General features: G+C 40.0%; 1 protein-coding gene and 1 long non-coding RNA gene across 2 annotated transcripts; one reads left to right on the plus strand and one right to left on the minus strand.

Moving 5' to 3' along the window:
* Positions 1-518: 518 nt before the first annotated feature.
* Positions 519-24,149, minus strand: LOC131979989 (kinesin-1 heavy chain). Its single transcript, XM_059344090.1, has 26 exons — positions 23,801-24,149; positions 19,136-19,223; positions 18,936-19,009; positions 18,738-18,842; positions 18,013-18,061; positions 16,734-16,789; positions 16,553-16,640; positions 16,325-16,449; positions 16,050-16,154; positions 13,760-13,905; positions 12,974-13,122; positions 12,482-12,669; positions 11,691-11,759; positions 10,967-11,173; positions 9,962-10,105; positions 9,531-9,719; positions 9,308-9,425; positions 8,114-8,169; positions 7,765-7,874; positions 7,448-7,549; positions 6,605-6,665; positions 6,002-6,073; positions 5,129-5,233; positions 4,672-4,888; positions 4,130-4,271; positions 519-3,329 (listed from the first exon to the last, which is right to left on the minus strand). The coding sequence occupies exons 1-26, from the start codon at positions 23,924-23,926 to the stop codon at positions 3,326-3,328; spliced, it is 2,895 nt and encodes a 964-aa protein (XP_059200073.1). The 5' UTR covers positions 23,927-24,149; the 3' UTR covers positions 519-3,325.
* Positions 24,150-25,804: 1,655 nt separating this feature from the next.
* On the plus strand, positions 25,805-26,434 carry LOC131980904 (uncharacterized). Its single transcript, XR_009395258.1, has 2 exons — positions 25,805-25,879; positions 26,044-26,434. It is a non-coding gene; the product is annotated as an uncharacterized LOC131980904 (long non-coding RNA).
* Positions 26,435-27,297: the final 863 nt, after the last annotated feature.

Here is a 27,297-nt window from a genome sequence, read left to right on the forward strand (position 1 = left end):
TTGAGAATGTAACTACAATCATATTGCACTGGTTAAATATAATCTGGGTTTATTATGGTTATTTATTTTTTGTAATCTGATTTTGAGACCCTGATTCCACATAATCCACTAATACCCACCCTGCTACAGAACAGATTTACAATTATTAAATCAGGATTTAACATGAATTGAACCTCAATGCAGTATTTTATCTTCTGATATCTGTATGTTTTGTGTCTGTTATTTATCCCCATTTGTACTTGTACTATATCTAAACCCTGACAGAAGAGCTGTTGTCTCTTCATCAGACCTTTCTGGTTAAAGAAAGGATACATTTAAAAAAAAAAAAAGGTTTGGATATTCCTCTTCAGTCCAAATGTGTTGAACCACTAAAAAAGTATCAAACCAAATGTACATAGAAATACAATAGTTTTCTTAAGATTAACAGTATCAGATTTCAGAAAATACACTTTAACCTCAGTACCAGTTCAGCATTAAAGGTCTTAAATGATGCCGACAAATGCAAGGAGAGATGCACGTTTTCTCATAATTATTTAATCACACATACATTTACATCATGCAATCAATCCAAAACTGTGATCTCATGAACTTCCCATCTCCGTCCATATCAGAGCCCTGCTATTTGTGCCCCAGTTCTCCAGGAATGATCCAGTACTTTGTCCACTGATGGATCCTCAAAACTGTCCTTTAAAAATTGACCAACTATTACACAGTAATAAAAAAGTGGCTACACTTTAATTTAGAATCATTGCAAAAATCCAATTGAGGTAAACACCTGTTTATATTCTTTGCTGTTTTATTAACAATTTTCCCCATTACATATCCAGTTTTGGTGGAAGGTCAAAGGATAAACATTTTGAGGTCCATGCTGCAAAGTCTTAACTAATCTAGAAGATTACACAGAGGGAATAAAACGTCTCGATAGACACCAAACACTGTCCTGTCATAGATACATGGGAGCTACTCCTCCCTGCAGCTTGCAGAAAGCAATTATTACTCCTTAAATTATTTGCCAGTTCCATTTACAGGGCTTTGGAAACGTCTCCCTCCTCCAGTCAAAAACAGCCACATAATGGAGTGTTTGTTGTTTTTTTCTGAGTGCAGGTATTGTGAAGAAGTGCTAATATTAAACCCAACTTTCCTGTTACAAGATGACAAGTTTTAGTGTGACATCTTGAGCGAGAAAGTTGAAATCCTCCCCCCTTTTCAAGCTAGATTTGTTCAACTAATCTCAGCCGAAAACATAGAAAGTTTCTTTAATCTGTATTTCTCAAAAGCTTATTTAAACATCTACTACTTAAACTGCACTGGACAGGGACGACAGGTAGTTCACCGTCTAGTACAAAAGTAGATATTTACCTTAGAATGTGGTCCAGAAAAACTGTTATATCAGCTTTTCAGAAATGGCGATTAAAGAAAAAGTTTGTTGAGAAAATACGCTACGAACCAAAATTAGCGAAACAGAAGCCAACAAGGAAGAGGGGCAGGACTTTTGACTCCATGTGGCAGGATAATCGCTGCAAGCACACCCTAATCACACCTGCCAGTTGACTGATATACAGTGTATTTTACAGTATATTGCACTTGCACTAGATGTTAGTGTTCTCACGCTGGGGTTACAATCACAACAAGCTCTTTGCCAATGCAGTGGGGCTTCACAGGGTTTAAAAAAACAAAAACAAGCTGTGATGGGAATTAAAACACAACAAAAAGACAATAAAACACAAAATAAATCCTACACCCCGACTAGATTTAGTTAAATAAAACCCTCCTACAGATGATGACAGAAGATTGTTGTGCAATTTTAAGACCCTGCTCTCCTGACTGGCTGATCAGCGGCAAGGGTCCGACGCATCGACTGACACCCCCGCCCAACACACCCCTTCAAATTATGCATCTATACGATCTATGGAAACAATGAAAGAGATACAGTACATTAAACCCAGCATTGCTTTTTCTGCAAATTTACAACCAAATACGGATACTGACATCACAGGTTCTAAATCTCTAAGAAAAAAAAAGTGTGAGGGGAGGGAGGACCAAAAAAACAACTGAGGCGAGGCACCCTTGAAAAGAAAATGATACGGCAGGAAACAGTTACAGCTAAAAAAAAAAAAAAAAAAAAGAAAATAGGTCCTGGAGATGAGTGACCCAGCTAGGACAGGACAAGCATTGTGTGGTGTGCTATCTCAGTCTATATGCCTGCAGACTATGTGCTCCAATGTGCAGAGAGATATAAATAGCGCCCATTAAAACAGCATTTACCACTGAGAGAAGTAAAAACAGTACATTTAGCTACTTAGCATAGGCTATGCTAAAAAGGTGGAAGTTTGTTGTGTTAACCGGATCATTCTCTTCCTTCCTACTACATTCCTTACATCCTTCTCATGAAGTCACCAATAACGAGTATAGGTTTTATTTTTAACTTAATGATAAAAACAATTGGCCTCCACAGGTATTTAGTTAAATACATCTACAGTACACTGTCGCACGTCGTGGCTTTATATTTATTTTATCCTTCTTTTTAGCCGTTCCCCTTGCTGTCTCCCTCGTTTTCTCTCGCTCTCTCCGGGGGAAGCATGTGCAGTAGTGCCAATTTTACATCTGTACAAGACCGGACAGAACAGTAGTGCTCGACGCCATCTAGTCAATTCAAAACCATACAGTTTTTTTGTATTTTTTTCCCTTAAAGTAGCATGTAAAATCTATTCAGAGAAAAGTGTGGTTAACAACCAATAATAGTAATGATGAAATGTACAGAGGTTAGCCTATTGGGTCAAGCTATTTCTCGTGGTAGGGTCTCTGTTTTTGTCTTTTTTTGTGTGTTTTTATTCGTTTGTTTTTATTTTTTCTGGATCTTGCTACCCTTTTACATTCAGCATGGCACAGTGCAGAACTACTCGCACGACGACGACGGATGACGACAGACTGTGCAAAACAAAAACGAAACCGAAGCTCTACACATTTTGAGGTGTTGGCTGGTTTCGCTCGCCGAGGCTGCGCTCCAGACTGCGTTTGGTTCGGTGGATAACAATATTATCTTGCCTTTTGTAAATTATTTTTTTTTATTATATCCAGTACGAGAAAAAGAGATAAGTCATGATGAGAATTAGGGGAAGTGGGGGGAGTGGGTGGAGGTGAGGGGGGCTTGGAGCTGTACAGGCCAGGAATATTTATATATATATATTTATAATTCAGAAACTCCTTCGTGGCTCCAAAGCAGCGACGAGGAGCCTGTTCGCTGTAATGGAATGACAGGTTGTCGGGGTGGGCGGGGGGTGATATTGGCTTCTTCTGTGGTGTTGTCCTTCTGTCCCGCTGCTCTTCAGCTGCAGATAAACAGAAAGAAAAGATGTTGTTGGTGAATGTCACACAGTTTCTGCAATTACAACTGCTACTATCCATCAAGACAAGTCAAACTCATTTTAGTTCACGCAAACAAGAAGGTAGATTTTTCATTCGTGCGTCTGCTGAGTCACAATCAAGGAAAATCTGATTATCACAAAGTAAACTAAAAGCTGGATTCCAAATTGATTAAAGAAATACTTTGTAATGATGTTGTCCTATTTGTGGTATGAACTGAATCTCTCCATTTATTGAATCTTATTCATATATTTTTTTAAGTTTATGGCTTTTAATAATGGAGTAAAACTTCACTTTTCAACTTCTAAACCAAAATTAGCATCCCAATTAATATGACAATGTGAAATACAGAGTCTATGTATATGAATAAAGGTATTATATATTAATTTGGCTCCTTCACTCTGTAGTCACCAGATGCGGTCCACTAAAAAAACATGTAACTGAAGATAGGGAAGCTATGTGTGGTTTTATTATATCTTTAGAGATTTCTTGTAAGATGTTATGACATGTGGCCTTAATTGGATGGATCATAGTGAAGATACAGACTAAAAAAACACAGAAATAAAGACAGTGTGGCAGCGTGACTTCTAACAAAGTCTTCCATCCAGAAACGCAGTTAGGACATTAATGAAGATAATTCATCATACGGAAACCTACAGTATTAAATGCTTCTCTTGGTTCTTTGCGATCACCTAAGCTGTCATTTTAATGTTTCCATACTTCATCTCGTTATCTGGCTGAAAAGAAAGAGCGGTGTTATTCTTACTTTTTGTCTGGCTTGCTGCCAGCAGTGCCCCCTCCCCTGATGGACACCGTCTGGCTGTTCTGGTAGAAGCCTCCTCCGCTGCGGTTGATGTTGGGGTGGGTGGGAGACGCCACCGGCTGCTGCCCGGGCCGGATGGGCTTGGCTGTGGAGAGGAGAAAGAGGGGTTTGAGGACAGGCCGTTTCAGATGAACAGATGATGTTTTAGCACTGTCAGGGAAATTTGCATTTCATTGTCGACAAAACGCAAATTAGACCGCGATCTCCTGTCAATCTAATGAGAAAACAACTTCTATTCAAGTAAGTGGTTGAGAATTTTAACAAAAACATCAGCTCTTACAAAGCTTCTGGTTTGCCGTTTTCAATTATACTCCAGTCTTGTCATTTCAAGTTAAAAAAAAAACCAATTTACTCCTCGGTTACTTCTCCACTCATAAAAACAAATTTTGGGACCAAGTCACTTCTGAATGTGGCTAGAAAGAAGAAATGTGCAATAACGTAAATGATCTGTATCATAGTGGAATGACAGGAATGTTTCTACTGACCGATCTGGGCCGAATGCCCCCTCCTGGCCATGTTCTTGGCCCTGACGGCCTCCTTGATGCGGTCCACCTCCTGCTGGTAGCGCTTGCGGTCGCGTGCGGCGTTCTCCTTGGCCTCCTTCAGAGCAGACTCCAGGGCCTTGACCCGTTCAGCTGTAGCACGAAGACGTTTTTCCAGTTTAGGAAGCTCACAGCGCAGGTCTGCATTGTCACGTACCAGCTGTGGGACAGGTTGCATCGTGTTAAAATCACTTCTTTTATCTACCATTCAACGTTAACCCATAGGTGGGGAAGCATGATTAAGCAAAGATAATGACAGCTAGGACAATATTGTAGAACAAACTGAAATAAAAAGGCAGAGAGTACGATGAATAGAGAGCAGCAAGAAGAATAGGGAAGGAGATCAGTCAGAGAAGGGTAATGTGACAGTGATAATCTGGAAGCTTTATTCAAATCCTACCTGTTTGTGAACCTTGGTGAGCTGTTCAAGATTGTTCTCAAGAAAGGAGATTTTCTGTTTCTGTGCAGCGCTGCCGCCTGTGTCGTCGGAGTCCATCTCAGCGCTCTGGATGATGAATAATACACACGCATTAAAACTTAAATAATCACAGCATTAAAATCCTTTAATCCACTTATAGCGCTTCAGTCATCCTAATTTTGTTGTCATGCTTCTAAAATTATGACTTTGACAAAAATAGCCCGCCTAAATATCTCCAAACTGATACTGAAACATTACCACAGCAAAAACATAAAACATTAGAAAAACTACTGGAATAAAATATGACAGAAACATCTTTACGATACAATAATCTGATGTCCTCTAAACCTTCTTTGACAGTTAACTTCAGATTTTCAACCTGGTGTCACTTACTAAACAGTGTTTAATATGACTTTTTGCAAAACAGCGCCCCCACCAGTGCATTAGTAACAGTTCAGGATGGGAGTGGTACTGCAGCACAAAAGACAGCACAGACACTGTCCCAAACCAAAACCCACAAAATAATAAATGCAGATGATGTTCTGTAAAAAGTTTATGAGGGAAAAACTGGAAAAATCACCACATTGAGACAACTCATAGGAAAAAGCCCCGGCTCTTAACTTAAAGTCAGCTTCTGGTAGTAATAAACTTTGGTTTAGTGTTCTTTTAACAGTACAGTATTGTAATACCTTTCCAGTATCAGACACTTCATCCTAACATTATTGCTCTTTGATGAGAAAATGACACAGTAGTTCTGCCTCTATTATGCACTTGATGCTGAACAAATTCCACTATATGCAATTAAAGATATTTTCTTGTCAACCGACGATGGACATCTATAATCATAGTATTTACCTTTTTCACTCTGGTAGCCAAATCCTGGACAAAGAGCTTCCTCAAATTGTGCAGAGTCTGCAGTTCCTTTGCCTTGAATGGAAAAAAGACAATTAATATCAGGAAAAATAGCTTGAGTAAGATGATTTGAACAAAGTGAAATAGTCATTTTTTAATCTGAGAATTGAAGATATCAGCAGCAGACATACATTTAGATCAAACAAACTCAAGATTGAATTTACTGGCAATACTAGCAGGAGGAAAAACAACTTTTTAAAAGAATTGGAGTGGGAATTACTGGTTTGATGTTTGTTTCTCTGATTTCTCCCTTTTGGCATTCTGATTAAAGAAATACTTCTACTACAAATATTTGATACAAACATGAACATGATGATGGACGTTAGGGTATGATCAGTGTAGGGTTGTGTGTAGTGTTTCATTATTGTGTTTTTCTTAATTTCTGTATTGACTTTTGTCTTATCTGTTGTATAACTTGAATCTCTCTATTTCTTAAATCTTACTTCTAATTCACACAGGGTCTGTCAACTCTCAACATTTTTAGAAGAAATTTCACAAGACCCACAATAAGAGCTTTTTATCGTTAGTTGATTGAGATGAACTCACCACTGTCTCCTCTAGACCCTTCAGGTCCTGTCTGGCTTGCTCCCTTCTGTCCTGCATCACACTGAAAACAAAAACAACAATTCATCATTTCACAATTTTAAACACACATTCCATGTGTCCTAGTTTATTTCAAAGAATTTATAAATGAAGGAAGGGTCTGTCCCAAGCCAGCAGTATGTTACATGTATTTGAGGATCTCTGTTATCAATAACTGACCAGAAATTAAAATAGAAATTATATTTAATGGTACTGAGGAGGGCTAACGTTAGCTAGCTCTATCCATGGTTTCTTTCATTTTCCGAAGGTTGGGCTAAAAGTAAAATATATGTGCCTCTGTAAATGTGGACCGTCATTAAGCGTCAAGGACTTGTTAGTTATTATTTACTTGTCAAGTTATGTTAGTATTAGCACCGTGTTTAGCAAATATTCTCCAGCAACATGTCTGTTGAGACATTCAACATTCATCAGGAAAAAAAATATTGTTAGTGAGAAATAATCATTGTGAAGGTGTAAAACAAACAGAATGGGAGCTTCTGTGTTGGTGGGTGACAGCGGATGTTGTATGCAAACGTTGTCATGACTTATTTGTGTGCAAGCTAATAATAGAGTCTGGATGACCAGTACAAAAGTAAGTCATTGAGGCAAACTGCAGGGCATTACAGCACACAATTAAGTCCTAGTTAAGGATATTTACCTGATTCTCACAAGCTGTATCATTGAGTCAGGTCAGTTATAGTCAGAGCTATTAATAAATTGATTTGGTTATAACTGCAGATTGGTTAGTGATAACAGGTCAGATCTGCCCTCACTGGTCATGTATTGGCGTGTTTGATAAAAACATACGTGAGCTCATGCAGTTTGCGGCTCTTCTCCTGGTCGGTGGATTTGAGTTTCTCGTGCTCCACTCTGAGCCTCTCCTGCTCCAACATGATCTTCTGGTTCAGACTGGAAGAGACAATAGAGTGTCAGGTTAATATGAGCCTACTGACTGAATCTGTATAACTGTATAAACGGCAAGTATTCTTTATCGCAATAACATTTGGAATAAAAAATATTTTTAGCTACGTATTTTTTTAAATCTCATAACTACATCAAAATCTCATCATGAAGCATTTCCTTCCTAATGAAGCAAAGACTGAAACCAGAAATGTGAGTCTTACTCCTGCAGCTCAGTGATGAGTTTCTCCTTGTTGTCCAGCTCGTCTCTTAGGCTGCTGATCTGCTTCTGATGAGCTTCACGGTGGGAGTGGATCTGCTTCTCCACCGCTTCCTGAACACACACAAACAAACATTTGCGTACAATTTGTTTGACATACTGTTAGTTGACAACTCCAACATTTACACTTTCCAGCTTCTTTATACCTTGTTTGTGGTAAAAGATCTACACAAAGCGTTTATATTTAGAAACAATTTTCTGCAAGTCAAAGTTTAAAATGCTGATGGCAACAAGACAGAAATGTTGAGTAGTGTTCACATATGGCAGCTGTTTAATGGGACTGGGGAACATACCTTGACTTCATTTGCAGTCTGGATCTCATTCTCTTTCTCCATAGCATGAACTTTCTCTGTAAAACATAAAACACAGGATTCATTGTCATGAGATGGAGTAGAGCGAGTCTGTGTTCACTGAACCCTAAAAATATGAAAATTAGTTAGTTGAGTTGGGTTTTGTTTCCACTTCAGTGTGTCTGTTATGTACATAATTATTGCCACCACTGCTTCATAATTTTATGAAATGTCATGGAGTTGCAATTACACGACTCTGCAGTGCTGTACGCTCCATTGAACTCAAAGGAAAGGTCGTCCGCTCTCTCTCCACTTTGTGGATGAGCGACTGGAAGAGTGACAGTATGTCAATCACTCGCGAAGTCATGACAACCAAATAAACAAAAGCACAAAAACAGAATTTTCCTCTAATGCAAAGTGGCAAAAGCATAGACGGCAACGTTCCAAAGGAAATTGTGCTCATGCGTGACCCCGCAAAATATGACAGCTAAAGTAATGTGGAAAAAAAGGATATGGATCTGTAGCACTGAATTTGATGAATTTACCCTTTATCAGACTACAAATGAGACACAAATTAGCAAGCTAGAGCACTCTGTGGTTGCTCTGCCTCATTCCCCACTGCTAGGATACTTCGCTGGGAGCTAAGTGGACGGCAGCTCTGGAGACGGACCCTTAGTTAGAAGCTGTAGCAACTCAAATTCAGCCAGCACAAACCCGGCATGGTCGGTTCAAGGCTTATTTCACAATGAGTCTGGGACAGTTTTGCTGCTCAATTCACCTGATCGGACAGTGGATAAAGAGTGCATGATGTCAGGTGCTTTTTTTTCTTGGGCACAGTTTCTTTTTTTTTTTATCGCTTGCTCTGATCTGCCATGTTCTGAACACTATAAACTAGATACGGTAGATTAATACTTGAGGATCAGGAACCAATGACTGGAACTATAAATCTTGTGTTATAACCAATCCAAAGTTCTTAAAAAAATGGAGCTTTGTAACTACTCAGAAACAGTTATTGAAATCCAACTGTGGACAGGCTTTTGGGTTCGATAGATATTGTGAGGTTTAAGTTCCTGACAGGCGATTTAACTTTTATACCACAGCTCCTGTTATGATTTAACTGCCTCCAGCAGTATTTAAAGGGACTGGAAGTGATTGCTGGTGCTTCATCTCATGCTCTGCCCTCTAACAGCGACATACCCTGAGCGCTGATCTTGACAAGTTCCTCATTGAGAGAGTCCACATTCTCCTCCAGCTGCCTCTTCTTCTGCTCCACGTTCTGCAGGTACTCAGTCAGGGACTTGATTTTAGCCTCGTGCTGGAGAGAGAAGAAATAATACAGATGTTTATGCATACGATTCCTTATGAGGATTAAGAAAGCGGAAGTCTTTTTTTTTTTATATTCACACAATTTTGTACACACTTGTGAGATGCGCAGCTGGCAGGCAGCCAGCTCCTTCTCGTTCTCGTCCATCTTCTTGTTGCTCTCTGACTGGGTGCCCTCCAGCTGCTTGCAGCGTTTCACCATGGTCTTCACTTCTGACTTCATCTTGCTGATGTACAGACGGGCCACAGTGAACTCCTCATCTATCAGGCCGCTGCCCTCATGTTGCTGGAAGTGCAGAAGAGGAAAGATGACCACATGGAGGAAACAGAGTTGAAGAGACAGAAGAAAGAACCAGGTGTTCATGCATACAATATCTGAATATGTATCATGATGGTCACTGGGCCTTAAAATATTTTTATATCACTACAACATCCTGTAAAATGATTTTATCTCATCATCCAAAACAATTCCTTCTTCTTTCCCTAGATTCTGATGTTGCTAATGACACACACAAGCCCTGGCAGTACCTTGATGTCATTGCTGCCTACTGCGATGCCAATCTCGGCGAGGTCTTTGAGCAGTGAAGACATCATCTCAGTCACCCTCTTCTTCTGGTGGTTGGACATCTCCTTCAGCTTCTGGAGCTCAGAGTCCAGAGACGACAGGATGGACTGCAGGAGGACAGAGATATGTTCAAATAAATGTTTTCAATGGCAACAGAAATGGAAATTACATTTTGGGAGCAGAGAACAGTGTAGAGTCTAACTTTAACTACTTCTTTTGTTTCACATACTTATGATGTTCATGAAGTTACATTTCTCCAAAGATTCTCATTTTAAGTTCCACTTAGAATTAAAAAGTTAAATTTTCCTTTGTTCCAAGTGTAATAAACACGCTTAATTTCCACTGAGCATTGTGTTGTCACATGTTTTCTCCAACAGAGCGCTGGAAAAATAAAAACATCTGTCTTTTATCACCTACAGACGGCTGACAGCAAACAGGTGAAATATGTAGAACTACTTCTCCAAAGATAACTTTATAGTTGACAAATTAATAGATGTATCTATGTACAATGTAGATGTATTATACAATAATGTATAATAACGTTATACAATACGTTAACGACAAATACGATTGTTTGCTGTTACCGTTAATGTCTCATGTCCTCTCTTATGTTGTGTTTCTGGACTAAATTAAGTTTTGAGAGACAATAAAGACCTGAATTGAACGGTTTTGTGATTAATGTAAGTGAGGTTTCCTCTTATATAAATCTATCATGTTGTGCATCATGAATGAATGGAATAAAACCAACCACTGAATGACTTTAAATTGTGAAAGGACCTGTAGCAGCAGTAAATGTGTGCATGCAAGTCTGCGTGTGTGTCTGTAGTTGTTTTCATCCCTGCAGGTTGTAATTATAGTGTTGCGTGCTGCATATTAACATAGCCCACACGAAGGACAAACAAAAGGCATATGACTGAATTAAAGCATCACAGTGACTTTGGTCTTGCTGATATCTGTCCCCAGCTCACCGATTTCTGGCTAAGCTCCTCGCTGATGGCCTCGAACTCCTTGGTCTTATCCTCCACCTCCTGGCTCTTCTGGTCATAGTTGACGGCCAGCTCCTCCAGAGCCTGCAGCACCTCCTTCACCTCGTCCTTGGAGGCCTCGTTCTCTGCCTGCAAGCGGTTCAGCTCCGCCTGGAGGTTCTCGTGATCGCGGCGGGAGGAGGCTAGAAGCTGCGAGCGGGGGGAGAGAAGTGTAATTATGTTTTCAAATGCACTGGGGACACAGGAATTACTTTCATGTTTGTTTGTTTGTGTTTGTTACAATAAAGACGTGGAAGAGATTTGCATTTTTGATCTGTTATCAAACAAAAGCTTTCCTCCCTGCTGACCTTTTTTTTTTTATTTGATAGACAGATGTATGCATCTGTTCTTACAATAGGAACCTCATTTAAACAAGGACTTTCATACAGGCTTGGACTGTAGTATAAAGTGTGCAAAAAAAGCTTGCTACTAAAAAAGATTAAATAACAAATAAACTACCAGACAAAATTAGCATATTAGCAACTCCCACTATAATTAAGGGATTGTAGTCCTACGTGAGACAACAGGAAAGGAGTAAGTATAATACAAATACAACCTGACAGCTGTTATAGCTTTCTGTGTTACCTCACACCTCTGAAACTACAAAGATCAAGAGTTCACGCTGCACCTGCGCCTCCCCTCCACCTGCTGGACCTCCACTACTCACCTCATCCTGGTCCAGCATCTGCTGCTTCAGCTTCTCAGCCAGCTGGCTCTGCTGGTTGATTTCCTCATCCTGGTAAAGTAAGGAGACACATAGCGACATTAGCATTCACATCAAGCACCACAGGTATTACTGGAAATTATAAACCGCTGACGAATTTAAAAAAGTGCTGAAAAAAATAAAAAGGAACGCCGTTTTTATTTGCTTTCTCTTTTGAAATATCTGAATTTGTTTAGAAGAAATAGTGACACACACACACATATATATATAACAGCCAGGTGAATGAAAGAAAATGTTATTAAATAAAAATAAATGTGAAAGTCTCTGAAAGAAACATCAAAGTCCCCCTCTCTCTTCAGGCTCTAGCATCAATGAGTTTTGTGAGACCAGCCAGCGGGACATCTAACAGTAGGGGACCTCTATGGATTAACATTTACTTAAGAGAAATTTTAAGAATAATCTCCACATCTGTGAGCAAACGAGCCTAAGACCAACAGCAACAGTTGCCTTACTTCTCTCTGATATTATTTAAAGATGAATTGAATGGAAACCAGGAGGCTTGAGGCAGAAGAATATCTGAAGGACTCAATCTTGTTAATCACTCTTTAGTTACCTCGGTATGACATTATTCAGAGAGGTTTCCCTTCAACCTACAACACTTTCAGTGTTTGCAGATTTTATGCTGAAATACACTATTACATACTATTGTTTCAATGAGTCAGGAGTGTATAAAACCTAATGTTCCAAGACTACAAAGCCACATTTACCCATTCATACATCCTGCCCTCACTCACCTTATCATCCAGCTGTTTGTAAAGTTTGGCCAGCTCAGCCTCACACTTGTCCTTCTCCACGTCTGTGAGACGAACACCCGGCACATTGGGTGTGGAGACCTGCTTTTCGTTGATTATGTTGTCCAGGGCCTGCACCTCGGCGTTAGCCTTCTCCTTGTCAAACTGCTCCTCGACTGGCACACTCTCACCTGGGGTATGAGACACACACACGTTAAGTTTGCATCCGTTAATAGGTTTAGATAAACAAATAATGTAGAGCAAAACCAGCCCTTTAAATTAAATGCAGTGAGCAGACTGTAACCAGTAAAAATGACCATCACACCAATGTATTGGTGTATTACACATACAGAGAGGAGTACTTTCCTGTAGTAAGAATGTATGACAAAATATTTTGCAACCTACATTGGAACCTAAACTGCAGAATCTGGATAAAACAGGTTGTGTAGCATTGTTTCATGACACAATAAAATAAGTTACAGTCTACATCCTCACCATTCCTCCAGCGGTTGAGCTCGTTCTCCAGCCAGTTGACGGTGTTCCTCAGGGTCTTATTCTTCTCCTTCTCTCTCTCATATTTCTGCTTCCACTGCTCTGCCGTCAGCTCAACGTTGACAGTGACCGTGTTCTTAATGGTCTTTGCTCTGGAGGAAGAAATAAACAGGTTTTGTTTCACTGAAAAGGAATCTAATAAGGACATTTTATGCTCCTTTATTCCTTAAAAAAAAAAAGGGACATGATGTATCAGCAACCAAACATGGACTGGACCAACTGTGATAATAATTATTAAATGATTATTATGTATTTGTTTGTTTAGTTTTTTTAATTAAAAAGTTGCATTATGTAACATTTAAAGGGTTAAAAGTTAAAATACCATTAATTTATATTATTTATATAGCAGTTTTAGGGATTTTTTTGTCCTCTGAGGTAACAGTGTTTTTGTTTATATTTGACACTGCACAAAAAATAAAAATCTAACTTGCTTAACATTGACATATACCACACTGTGAAAAAAAGTCTGAAAATGAATGGATATTTGCTTATTACAATCAGGAGTGATGTTGTGATGTTAAAAAAAACAACTCTGCGATGGAAGAAAATAACAATATATCATTTTATAGTAGGTTTTTTTACGATGAAATGTTTGCCTTTGAAGGACACCAGAGCAACTTTTTGAAGACTGCATTTTTTCCATAGGGATCTCAATTCAAATATATTTATATAATAACAGAAGAAGTTACATAAAGCAGCAGCGGGGTTTGTTTTCAATGGCCTACCAACCTTTGTCCGAACATGAGGGTGGATTTGGTTTCGGCCTCGTTATAGGAGGAAGGCGAGCAGCAGATGACAATGGTGGTTCGACAGTTACCACCCAGCGAGTCCTGCAGGATACGGGTCATCTTGCTGTCTCGGTATGGGATGTAGGCCTGGTATACACAGGAAAATATACAATATGAGAAGAACATAAATTGACATAGTGCAGTGGAAAATCTAAAAAGACATGCTTGACCATCACTTTTCTCTATCCATCATTAAAAAGTAAAAATAATGACAAAGTGAATTTTGACTGAGACATATCACCACGTTACAGAGACCCTTGATTTGAAATGCAAACACTCTACATGACAAACCCCAGAATTAGGCAGAGGAAAAAAATATATCTTTGTTAGGATAATACACTTAAACATTCTGAAACTGAAGAAGAGGCCTGTGATGCCAACAGGATTCAATGTCTCCAGTTACAGTTAATCAGTTCAATAAAAAACAAAGCTGAAGTGCAATGCTAACTTGATATATTATTAGTATGGATACAAACAGCTAAGCTGCAGCACTGTGCTGTAAATCTTTAGACACCAGGATGCTCGTCAGGAGAGAGACATCTCTGTACAATAGTTCACTTGTTTGGGACCATCACAGGCTGTCCGCCCCAGGTTGTTTACAGAGCGAAGGAGCCAAAGAACAAACCAATTGTTGATCAAAGTGAGAGTGTGAAATCACTAAGAACCAACTGAAGCAAAACATTGCTGGGAGGTAAGTTTTTATCTGCTTGTGTTATGATTGCAGCACAAAGGACCTGTAGATGGTGTAAAATGGTACTTTCACAGTAAGATCACTGAAAAAGATGAAGGTTTTCCAGATGCACCTGCTCTGGGCTGTGCAGCTGCTAAACTATACACTTTCCTTCTGTTTTCTACATTAACAGTAATGTGTGTCACTTCAAAATGCTATAAAAAATTTGGGGGGAAAAATCATCACCTGAGGTTATATAAGATCCAACATTTTTGGTGCTGGATAAGCTTGACGATAGGAAACACAAATTTAGGGTCATTATTTCCTGAAGCAAAGATTAAAGCTTAACTGACAAGACAGTTAACTGTGCCACAAGAACTCAATTAGGAAACACATTAGATCGTTCACTTAACTTACAATGCAAATTAAAAGACCAAAATCCACAGAACAACACCACCATAATACACTCAACTAATGGATCTCCTTCAGCCCAGTTCACACTACAGTGAAGAAGTTTAGCTCGAGATCAGAGACAAATTAGCATTGGCTCAGTGCTTGCAAATGAGTGGATGAAAGCAATAGGAACTTTACTTTATATGTTGCATTTATAGCATCAACAAAAGTCAGTGTTTCCCCTACATTCATTCAGCAGCTATGCACCACAGCTACAGATTTATGAGGGTTGCAGCTAAAATTTCACAAGGTCATATCATCCGCTCTTGTGTACAGCTGAAGAACATGGGGTGCAGACGCAGTATGGCTGCAACAAGTCTGCCGCAGCAGAGCATGTCCGTTATAATCAACAGAAGCTGCTAAACTGACTATCGAAGCAGCACTTTCCCGTGTAGGCAACGTGCTGCACATACAGACAAGAAGGGAGGAGAAACAAGATAATCTCTGTAAGCAGACTTGGTAGTAAACAACCGCTAAAGACCCGCTTGTGTGCTAATAGACTCTGTGTGTTCATGTCCTTAGCTGAGCTATTTTTGAAGTCTTTTGGAAGTAACAGAAGTATTTCTGTAGCTCCATTGCGTATTATGTGAAGGGGGATGCAATGGACTCAGTTTAAAAAATAACTTAGCCTTTTAAATTATGCATTGTTTGTCAGAAACTGGTCAAGTCATAACTGAGGAGGCTATTTGACGTTGTGTGCTCCGATTATTTTGGCAAGCAGTTAACACACAAGCAGATTTTGTTGACTGAAAACTCAGTGGGTGGATGTAATTAATGCCGAATTGGGAATTGTAACAACATTGAAAGTCATGTATTGAGAACTGAGCATTGTTTTGGATCCTAAGTGCATTTCCTAACAAGACCCGCCCCTGTGAGGCTAGGATTGGTCCGGTTGGTGCCTTACGTCCTTGTGGCTTAACATTAATGTCACTCATTAGTTTTGCTAACTTTCGGGTAACCGTTACTTTTCGGTTAGGGTCAAGTGTGGTAAGCGGTAAGTGTAAGGAGGAAATGTAGTGGGATCCATAAGAACGTGTGAACCGAGCATTAATTTAACCAACAGATTAAAATAAATAATCCCAAAGAGATCTGAAATAAAGTTACTGACCGTTCCTTCAGCCAGAGCAGAGATGACGTTTCCCAAGGAAGACAGAGACTTGTTGATGTTCTTGGCTTCATCAAGCACAGCTCCCTCTGCTCCTGTTTTACTGACCTGATAATCACAAACAACAAATCCAACAAGGTCTCAGTGTTTGAGAACACACTTTAATCTGAACCCAACCCAAGTCAAAAGAAAATATATGGATCCCAATACTTTATCACTAAATAATAAATATGCCAAAGCCCAAAAAATCTACTACTATGTATAAAGGTTTTCTGTACCTTTTCACTGCCAGCCAGATCCACCAGGTAAAGTTTGCCGCTGAGCTTCTGCTCTGTTTGAGTGTTTTCCTGTTTGACGTTTATCAGGAAGATACTGTGACTCCTGGAGCTGTGCTCGTTCATGTCTACAGGAGAAACGATACCCGCGTGGTTAAAACGTATCAGGATAACAGCAAAAATTACTGTGAATGGATTTGTGACAGACTACAAGATATCAGGGTTACGTACTTGTAACTGCTACATGTCTGTTTGATTTTCCTTCATCAATCGTGTCCATGACCTCATCTGGGCTGCAGACAAACCTCTCAGTGCAGCCCTTTAAAGAAAAGCAGAATATGAAGTGAGATTATTGATCTTCACAAACAAGCTTTACTGGACACTTGACATGTGGCAGGAGGTGAAGTCTCACCTTGACATACGGTACTCTGTTTTTGTCTTCATGCACTGACAAATTGGTCTTTGACACTGGAGATGAGAAGAAAAAGGCATCAGAGAAATTGAGCTTGCATGAAGAACACAAGGCATAGTGTGGGTGTATCACAGCTCTAACCCTTAGTTTCTAAAACCACTGCAGGTGAGGAACATCTCTGGTCAACACATCTCAAATGTTCTTGAACATTGACTCATCAGTGAACTACTTTTGAAATATGTCCTAATTGCCCAATTAACAGTGTACAAATTACTAAATGTCCACTCAGCAGGTTTAAATACCTTGAAATAGAGGTGATAGACCTGTTGGCCAATTATAACAAGTACTGTGGGATACTGTATTCAAATTTCCTTTTCGTTAAACTAAAATTAACTACAAATACATATGAATGTTACCAAGTCAGCACCAGTACCGGGTAATATAAGAACCTAAATCTCACAAACCACCGGTGGGTTTTAAAGATATGTTTTTCTCTTTTGGGGAGTGGGAAATGCCAAACTTTTGTCAGAACCACCCCCCCCCCTCATCTAATCTTGATCCAATGATAGTTCCACAAAAATCACTTTACTCTACATGTCTCATTTATCATTTTACACTAAGGAGATCCCATAAAAACATAATTCTGCACTCTGCAGAACAACTGGGAAACCATGAGTGACTCAGCTGAGAGCAACAGTCATGTGACACAAACTCAGTCACACTTGGACTGAAGCGCAGCAGCATTTATACAGAGCAGAGAGGACAAGAGCAGTTGTAAAAATGTAAATATTCAGTTTGTATAGCATGTGACACCAGCTTTTTTCCTACAATATTGCTAACACTTGTGGACACTAAGAATAGATATTGTACTCATAAATTCCAATAATCGTGTTATACTGCACAAAATATAATTTTGAGTTCTCTCTTCTCTAATGTGAAAGGATGTGAAACTGCTCTGTCTCTGTTCAGAGGATTCAAGTAAAACATAACGGATAAAACAAAAAGATACCTTAATTTTCAGGTGTAAACAGTTGTCTTAGACTCTTATTTGACTCAGCTGAGAATATCATGTGTTTTATGTGTTGTTGTATATGTATAGTATGCACCCTTACAACTGACAATTAAAGTGTGTTTAAATCTAACGTCTCCCTCCATGTTCCTTACACAGATGCTCGTTAATTTTTCTGACAGCTTGTTGTTTCACTTCTGTTACAAATGTCTGGTAAAACTAGACACTAGATGAGAGGTAAAGTGTTTACTTCATCATCACATCACTTACCATCCAAAAGGTCCCGGATCTTGTCTAAGTAAATTTCAAAATATGACACCTGTGAGGAGAGAAAGCACCTCATTATTTTGCAATCCAGCTGAGAGATCAGCCCAGAGAATCAAAACACACACAGAGAAGGCTGTCTTGTTTACTGCAGATGATAAAAAAAATTTAAAAAGCAGCACAGTCATGAACAGGTTTTTAAAAAATACACAAAAGACAAAGATGACATTCATGCGTCAGAATTACATAAAGGGGAAAACTCAAGAGGCACAGAAAAAAAAGGAGTTTTGACATTAGTTTCTTATGTTTGAGACAGAAAGCTTAATAAGATAGATATTTTAAAGTTAACATGAGTTAGAAAAAGCAAAACATACTGAATCAAGTTAAGGTCACACCACTTATATGTTTAAATTTCGTTATTTCTCTAAATTTCCAAAAATTGTACACCATGTATTGTAATACAGTGGAGAGTCAGCCAGGGAATATGATGCAACACCAAATGACATGTTACACATAATTTAAATTATCTATACAAAAATGCTTGGTAATAGCAAACTGTAAAACAGGAAGCACGTAGTCTGTTGCAAGCTCTCATATTTGATCGTGTTAGTTAGCCATAAGCATCAGAATATCACATTATCTGAAGCTGGAATTTAAATTAGCTGAATTTGAACTTTCTATTTGGAGGATAGCCCTCCATTTTCAGCTGTTTACCTATTTTAACTACTTACTTTGATATGAAACTCCAAGTTTTCATCCATGGAATAGATGTAGTTGAAGATATCTTGAACTATCCTGGGGATAATGCCCATTGCATCTGTGTCATGGAGATTCCCCTGCAAACAGAGAGCAAACAAAGTTAATGTGATGATGTGAAGTGATGTAAGCGTTACTGGAAAATCACACCAGTTGTGAGAAATCATCCTTACCTCCATGGTGTGTGTTTTGCCAGATGATGTCTGCCCGTAAGCAAAAATCGTTCCATTGTATCCCTCCAGAACATCTACAAGACACCACAGGAGGTTTTTGTATTTAAATCAGGATAAAAAGAGGATGATTATTGTATACATGTATCTAAATAGTAAGCCTGGTGTGTAAACATACTGAAAAAACACAAGTGAGACCTTACCTTTTACAATCTTTTGGGCGCAGGCGTTGTACACTTGTTCCTGTGTTGTATTTGACTGAAACACTCTGTCAAAACTGTACGCTTTGCCCTGAAATTAAGAGAAGATTTAAAAAAAAAAAAAAAAGGGTCAGTGAGTAATGGCAATAGCTCAAAAACAAACCTATTATTGTGTAACCTCAATAACAATATGTAAAGAGATCCGTGTGGGCGACTTTCTTTCACCAATTAATTAACCAACAAATACAAAAGAGATTCAACATTAGTTTGACATCAAGCATCAGATAGGTGTCTGAGAAACATCTATTCATAGTCAGGATGTTATTCATTCTGCTTATCCAGTGGCAGTTACAGTAGTTTGTTTGTAATCAATATAGCATGAGCAGTGGTTGCTGTGATAGCTTAGGGGAAGAAAAAAAGATCTATTCACAAAGGCACACATTAAAAAAACAGCATATGCAGGCAGTCCCTACTGACTCTTGAGACATTTCACTGCTAATTAGGGTTTGGACAACGGACCATCGGCGATTGCTGACAGTCATCGACCACTGTTAACTGCTAATTGTACCTAGGGTTTCAAAACATGTCTTCTCTGATGGGCAAGTATTTTCTCAGACATGTTTGCACTTATTTGATAGCGACAACAGAGAGGTGACAGGAAAATAGAAGGGATGACATGCAACAAAGGTCCCCTGTCAGATTCAAACCACGGGCCCTACATTACATGGTTCAGCCTTGTCACCAGGACGCTCTAAAGCTGTCACAATTTTAATGTTCTCAATCTATTTCCTCCTCTGCTGGAAAGTCAACTGTCCTGGTACAACTTTACCATCCTATTTGAACTCCTTTTAACATTAACAGTGAACTAAACTAGAGCCAGAGCTTTTAACGACTGACTACAGAGCCAGCCGGCTTCAAACAAGCAAAAGTGAAGCTGATTGTGAAATCCTACGGGTGTGTTAAAACTTCAAAGCACACTTCCAGTGAGATGGCAATCAATATCTGGATTTAAAAAGGCAACCGCAGGGTTATAAAACTTATGCTACAAGCAATTCTGAGGTTCAACCGAGATGGCATGCTGTCTTAAGGGAGTTTGAGGTCCCAGTTGACTCATCTCATCTCCAGCATGATGGGTGGGGTTCAAGTATGGTGCATTAAGAGTTTAAGAACAAGACAGTCCCTATTAGATTTGCTGTGATACCCTAAGTTATAAAACATACATGTCTTAGTGTTAGTTAAATAGTTTTCGGTGTTAACACCTATAAGAGCTGAAAATATCTGAGAATTTTGACAAACAGGTGGTTTCACCACAGATTAGGGTAGTCTTGTTTAGGGATAGTTTTACATGTAGATACATTATAACTCAAGGTGAAATTACAAATGTGTCACTGCCTGGCATTAAAAACTACAGGCACCTTTACCAGTACCAGAATGATTCAGACTACTACAGCCGAGATGTCCTCAGTTTGCACTCCGTCTCATAATCCCCCCTGACAGACGGTCACATCTAAAGCACACAGAGCTGCAGCATCTTAAGACGTTGATAATTCAGTCCAGCTAGCCACATCCTGGCAATTAACCCTGTCCAGAACAAGAGCATTGAGCTATTATCGAGCCTGCCAGACGTTGTCAGCAAACAATGGCCCAGCCCAAGTTTAAAGCCCTCATTGTTGCTGCCGCTGCTGGCCGCGTTACCTACACTTCTGCCTAATGGGATTACTTGCTAAAAATGTAATTACATTGAAAAGCATTGTTAAAGTATTAATAAGTGCTCTGTCACGTTCATGCTTCCTGATATCTTTGTTATGATACTTGCCCAGGCTAAGCCATTCAGGAGAGCCAGTAACACACAGCCCAAGGTTATTCTGCAGCATTCACATGATCCTTATTGTAAAATGCATGAAATCTAATTAGATTACTGCTGCTAGGCAAAATAGGTCAGCATTCCACATTTTATCAATTTTGTTTATTCAGCAATTTTGCTTCCTGGTACAGAGCTGGCAGAGGAGAAAGAGGTGTGACTAGCTTCTATGTTATTTACTTTTTTAAATGTGTTAGGAGGACTTTTACTGATCTCTCTAATCCATTTCTTCCCTATCATATCTCACACAACTCCACAATTAAACTAAATGTGGCAGAGTTGTATTGTTGCAGGGCTTCCCAGGCTGCTGCATGCAAATAAGAGATGTGACAGCAAAGCATGAGGGGAATGACCTGATCTTTTATGTGCAAAAGTGACACGGAAGTAATGGATGCATGAATAATTCACCTGCTGCACACTACGCTGGCAAGCCTAGCTTGGCAAACCAAGCTAGTTAAGACACCCACACCACCTCATCTGGAAACTTTGTCTCCCTCCCTTTCCGGTAAAAGACTGGCAGGACTTTTAAGTAAGCCACAGCTGAGTAAGGGCGTACTGCAGGAATATGCTCTGGGAGAACAAAGTCACTGGTGTAGTGAATATCTACATGAATATCTGCAAGCATCAAAGCCTGCAATGGTGAAACTGCTTGTTTGATGCCTTTACAACTTGCAATGTGGTCAGCTCCATGACTGGCTCAGCGATGCTGTTGAGGCTTCAGCCCTAATACAGGATCCACACCCTAGATTGTTTCAAACGGATACAAATATGAGCTAAGTGAGTCAGTCACCCTGGATAAGAGCATCTGCAAAACAAAGTACATCACCATAATAATTACCCTCCCCACCCGGAGAGATCGCCCAGCGCCCGGCCAACTGTCTGCTCTGATTGGTCGAACAGCTGGTTACCAGGAGAGAAAACACAGGGGGATTACCCAGGAGGCTGTGCTGCTGCTTATGGGCACTGTAAGTGTTGTACTTCTCGAAGCAGATGCACCAGCATAGGTTACTGGGCTCTGCCTGCAACACTTGCGCCCTTCACAATGCGCACTGGTATTTTGGCACCATGACTGGCACTCTGAACTTGGGCTGGGCCACATCATGCTTGAGGGGCACAGACAGTGTGCTTGCTATTAGTTAAAGGCCTCAAGTCAGTGTCAGCAAAACTATTCAAGAAGTCACCACAGCCACAGCAGTCTTCTCTGTTATGCATGGCAAAAAAATGAATAGTCCTGTTGTATTCTAAATTCACCACCTAAATTAGTAGTTCAACTCCAAAGAGGATGTAATTCATATCCACTTGACCGAAACCTACAACTTTGTGAATGTCAGTTTCTATTGCCTTGTAAACCATTTTAACGCATAGGTAAGCAAAGATGCAAAGTCCACAAAGAGAATGATAATGTCGTGAAGGAAACCTAATGTTTAACCATGATATTTTTTCTTTTCTTTTTTTTATGATTTTTTTTTATGATACCACATTGTTTTTTTTGCATGTTTAGCATGTACGAACTTGAGATGTCTGCCTGGATTTTATGCTGTTGTTATGCTCTCTACCTATTGAAGTCATCACAAAAAGACAAACCTTTTCCCCTTTGTGCATGATTGTAATTGCTGCCATTAAAGATATAGTGTAGAGGCACGCAATGGCATGAACAGAGGTTGTGTAAACAGTTCCTTTCTAAGACATACTGTAAGGCGCATGATGACAAAGCATCAAGTGCACATCATTTGTGAATGGACCTCAGGGCAAATTCTTTGTTTATTCAGTAAAGTGGAGGTAACATGGCACTGCATTAGTAAAGGCATTTCCTTCTTTTGTCATAATGGAAACTGTGCCCATGTCATTATCCTTATCGAGTGCTGGATCTGTATCACTAGAGGGCTAATTAACCCACAGACAACAAACTTTGGTTTGATCCCAACCTGAATGTCCTCATTAACAGAAAGTACTTATCCAAAATGTTGAATATGTAGAAGCTGTTGGGTTATTAACTGTAAAGTGTCCAGTCACTGAAGGCCAACAGAGTGTTACTGGCCTGATATAATTTGACATTTCCACTGCCAATAACATTTTGACATTTGCACTGTCTTTGTTTGCTATTTCTTTCTCAAGAACAGGTTAGTTTTTAAACTTTGTTTACAAAAAGGGTTGAAGCCAGCTGGTCAGCTAGCTAACGTTAGCTTTAATTAAGCAACAGTATTAAAACTAGCCAGCTAACCAAGGCCGGCTAATCTGTCAGCTAGCAGCTGGCCTAGCCTGCTAGCCAGCAGTCTGTTAGCCACTACTAAATCAAAGCTGGCTTACGTTTATGCTGACGCAAACTATTTATAATTAATAGCTTTATCGCTACAGATGCACGGCTGCTTATTCATTAATATCGTGATAATAAGAGCAGTGAATGGCGTTTGGGATTTGCGGGCGACATTTTAACCCTTAACCAGCCGGAGTGTTTGTGGCTTTGTTGAATGACAGCTCCTAGCCATGACAGGGCAACTGAGAAAAGTGACATTTTAAGCCAACGTCGACTTGGCTGGCTTTGAGAAATGTTAAAATAAACGCTACTCCATGAACTACAGACATAATGAGAAACAAGTTTAATGTAATTGCTTGTTTTTGTTGTCTTCAGTTGAGGGCCAGCGGGACAACGCAGCGGTGAGCAGGTCAGCCGAGCTAACCGCTAAGCTAACAAGCTAAGGTGCTAACTACCGGAGCTACGAGACAATCAGAAATGGCGTACTGCTGACTGTGCCAGAGGGCTCTGTCAAACAGGTAGCTAAAGCTCCATCAGCACCAAAAAAACTCACCCCGATTGAAATGTTTTCTTCCCCTTGAAACTTGGGAATGTATCTGTCGCCTCTGGTCACCTCGGAGCTGTTCAGGGGCCTAAAACGACACATCACTTTGATGGTGCACTCCGCCGGGTCGGCCATCTTCACGGTTCACGAATGGAAATTCACCAATAAAAATTAAAGTGGATCCTGGATCCCAGGGGCGGCCGCGGGGGGCTAAAAAGGGAGGCCGAGCCCCTCTGTCCCAAGCTCAGGTTCTGTGAAGGACGATAATCTGCCTGGGGATTCAACAGAAAGCCTTGTTTTCCTCTCAGTCGCTTCCCCTGCTGTTAGGAAGCCATGATGCCGGTGTAGAGCGGCTCATAGAGCGGCTCGCTGGCCGCCTCGCCCCTCCTGCTGCTGGGGATGTGGATCACCATGACGTCACCCCGCCGCTCCCCTCCTCACTGTGTCTCTGTTGTTGTCATGAAACTCAATCATTTAACTTCATTTTATTTTATCATTTTTATTTAAACAGGAAACAGCCCTATTTAGATCTCTTCTGCCATGCAGCACTGTTTGATTTGTTCAATGCTTTGCTTTTAAAAGTGCAATTTTGAGGTACCGTGTACCTTAGTTGAGTATTTTCATTTTTACACTACTCCACATTTGATTTGCACTTTTTATTTTTAAACTTAAGTTAGTTTGTAGATTGAGATAATCAACAAATAATTTGACATAAAATGATAGATTTAACAGTAAAAAAAACTAAACTTTGCCAGCTTCAACATTAAAGTGACGAGTACATTATATACAATACATACTGTATTTAAATATATGTCATGATTCTGCATAATGGACACTTTTACTTCCAGGATTTAAAGCTGCACTATGCAGGATTTTTTTTTTTAAACGAATGCATAGACTCATGCAAAAGTATCTTCACTTATGATCATATCCTGTTTAAAATATGGATGCACTCTCGACGACATCACCCATAGGTGTCAGAAATGGGTGGCTCCAGAGCCATCCTTTTCCAATGACTTCTAGCTCCCAGCATAGATATATATTTTTACATATTTAGCTATTTAGCTTCGGGCTAGCCCAAAAGACGGGCAAAGAGGTGGAGTGGCAGTGAGCTGAGGTGGGCTAAATGCACCAGTGAACCACCTGTGAGTGCCAAAAGTCTTTGATGATGACCCCCTTTTCATTCGTAATGAAGCTCTGCCTAATACTGGCGTCCCCAGTCTGTGAATTCACATTGCAATTCACATTGCAGTCCAGCATTGTGGAAGGAAGTGGGAGGAGAGTGTAGCGGCAAGTGCAGTCAAAACAATAATGGTGGAAGAAGTAGATTCTACAAACTCAAGCAAAGTTTTTCTGCATTTTGCTTTACATGATTCAATTACTGTCGGATTAAAGTGAGAGGCGTGTTTCGGTATTATAACATTATCGCCAATATAACGCCTCTGTTACTCCGAAGGTGGTACAGAGACGGGATCACATGGTCCCCCCTACGCCTCTGAGATGTTCAAATTAAAAGTGTAAGGTCACACAGGTGTAAATGTCGCGGTTTTGAAATGACAATAAGCTATATAAATATTATACCCCCTCAAAATTTTCATGCAGGGGGTAATCATATTTATTTCTGCTGTAAAGTTTTTAACATGGGGGTCAATGGGTGCGTTTCCACTATGCCAAAGTAATATCCTCTTTTGGGTATAACAACAGCACCAGTGTTCATCACACTTACCTTATATTTTCCTTACAGGAGCTTACATAACATGTCCTCCACCCTATGAGAAAGCATACTCTGCCTTTGAAGCTTTATTACATATATATATATGTCACAAAGTCACCAGGAGAGACTTTTTTATGTTTTGCAGTGTATTGATTTATCCTTAATTGTTTTGTGTTTGAATCATTGTTTTGAGGTGCCTCTCTCTCCTGTGGCTGAAGGACCTCCCCCTGCAGCAACCTGGCACACCTGCAAACACTAATCACCTTCCAGATAGATAAGGAGGAGGCAGAGCAACATGCAGTGGGGAATTGACAAAGACACAGTAGAGCAGATCAGAGAGAGCCTGCAGTAAAGGAGAAGTAAAAGAACCCCTGGTAAAGACTCTTAAAAGACTGTGCTCCTTCATCACCCACAGCATTTTTTACTGTTTTTAAAAATCTGCCTGTGTAAATAACCTGCCTTAAGTGATCTCTAACTCCGTGTACTTGTGTAACCAGAGAACAAAGAAACCTGTGACACTTTTTGGCGTTGTCTGCAGGATCCTGGTCAGCTTCAACTCGTTAGAGGACGTGGGGTCGTTTCTCTACCAGTGCCGTGATGACTCGTCCCAGCGTCAGCAGTGATTGGTTGATGTTTCCCACCTCACAGGCTCTCTTATCCACAGCGCTAGAACTCCCGATGTTCTCACTGCCCGCCAGATCCACCAGGTTGAGTTTTCTGATCTTGACCAGCTCCTCTCCGTCCAGAGAAACGTCCTTCATGTGGATGGATACGGAGAACAGCGAGTGGGAGCAACTAGAGTATGCATGTATGAGCGTGGACGCGGTCCTCCTCTTGGCCGATCCTCTCAGGATCTGGTAGACTTCGTCCTTGTTGTGGACTGTGCCCCTTCATCACCCCCAGCATTTTTTTTACTGTTTTTGCCTGTGTGAATAAATTGCCTTAAGTGATCTCTGACTCTGTGTACTTGTAACCAGAGAACAAAGAAACCTGTGACATATACTCTGTGAAACATTCAAATCTAAGACGCAGTTCTTTTTTTATGGCAGCACTTTATAAAAAAGCCATTTGTTTCTTGAACTGCAATTCCTCAGTAGGCCACTTGAGGCTGGCACCTAAAAGGAGTAAATCTTCATTAAGCACGTTTAGATTGGGGTAAGAAGTGGCTGCTGGGAAAGTTTCAGGCCACACACTCTCAATTGGCTGCTCACTTGGCATGTCTCCATTACAAAAAAAGGCCCTAGAGGGATTTGAGACTCCAGTGATGACATATAGTTTTCTGTTGTCTCTTAGAGACAATTTCTACTGTGACTTCATATACGCAACAGATTTAACATGGAAGACGTGCCAAACGTAAACAATAAGGACACACTGAAATGGAAGGAGCAGAGCTTATTGTTGTGACTACTCGTTACTTTGCCGGCTTTCAAAAATGTGTGTTGTTGTGGCATTGAGTACTATGTCCATCCTGCTTAGCGTTCTATCCAATCAGCAACCAGGCCTTTTTCAGGGGAGAAAAATGGCCCTGCTTTTCGACAGGGCCAAAAATAGCCGGTCAAATGGCCGCTAGGGCTCACATTCAAATTAGGGGCGTTTTGACGAGGGAGACGCACCTCACTCTGGATATTTGACGATAGTGGAAACGCACCCATTGACCCCAATGTTAAAAACTTTACAGCAGAAATAAATGATTACCCCCTACATGAAAATTTTGAGGGGGTATAATTATATAGCTTACTGCCATTTCAAACCGCAACATTTACACCTCTGTGACCTTACACTTTTAATTTGA

The sequence above is a fragment of the Centropristis striata genome, chromosome 11 (genome assembly GCF_030273125.1).
Source record: "Centropristis striata isolate RG_2023a ecotype Rhode Island chromosome 11, C.striata_1.0, whole genome shotgun sequence".
NCBI classification, from domain to species: Eukaryota; Metazoa; Chordata; class Actinopteri; order Perciformes; family Serranidae; genus Centropristis; species Centropristis striata.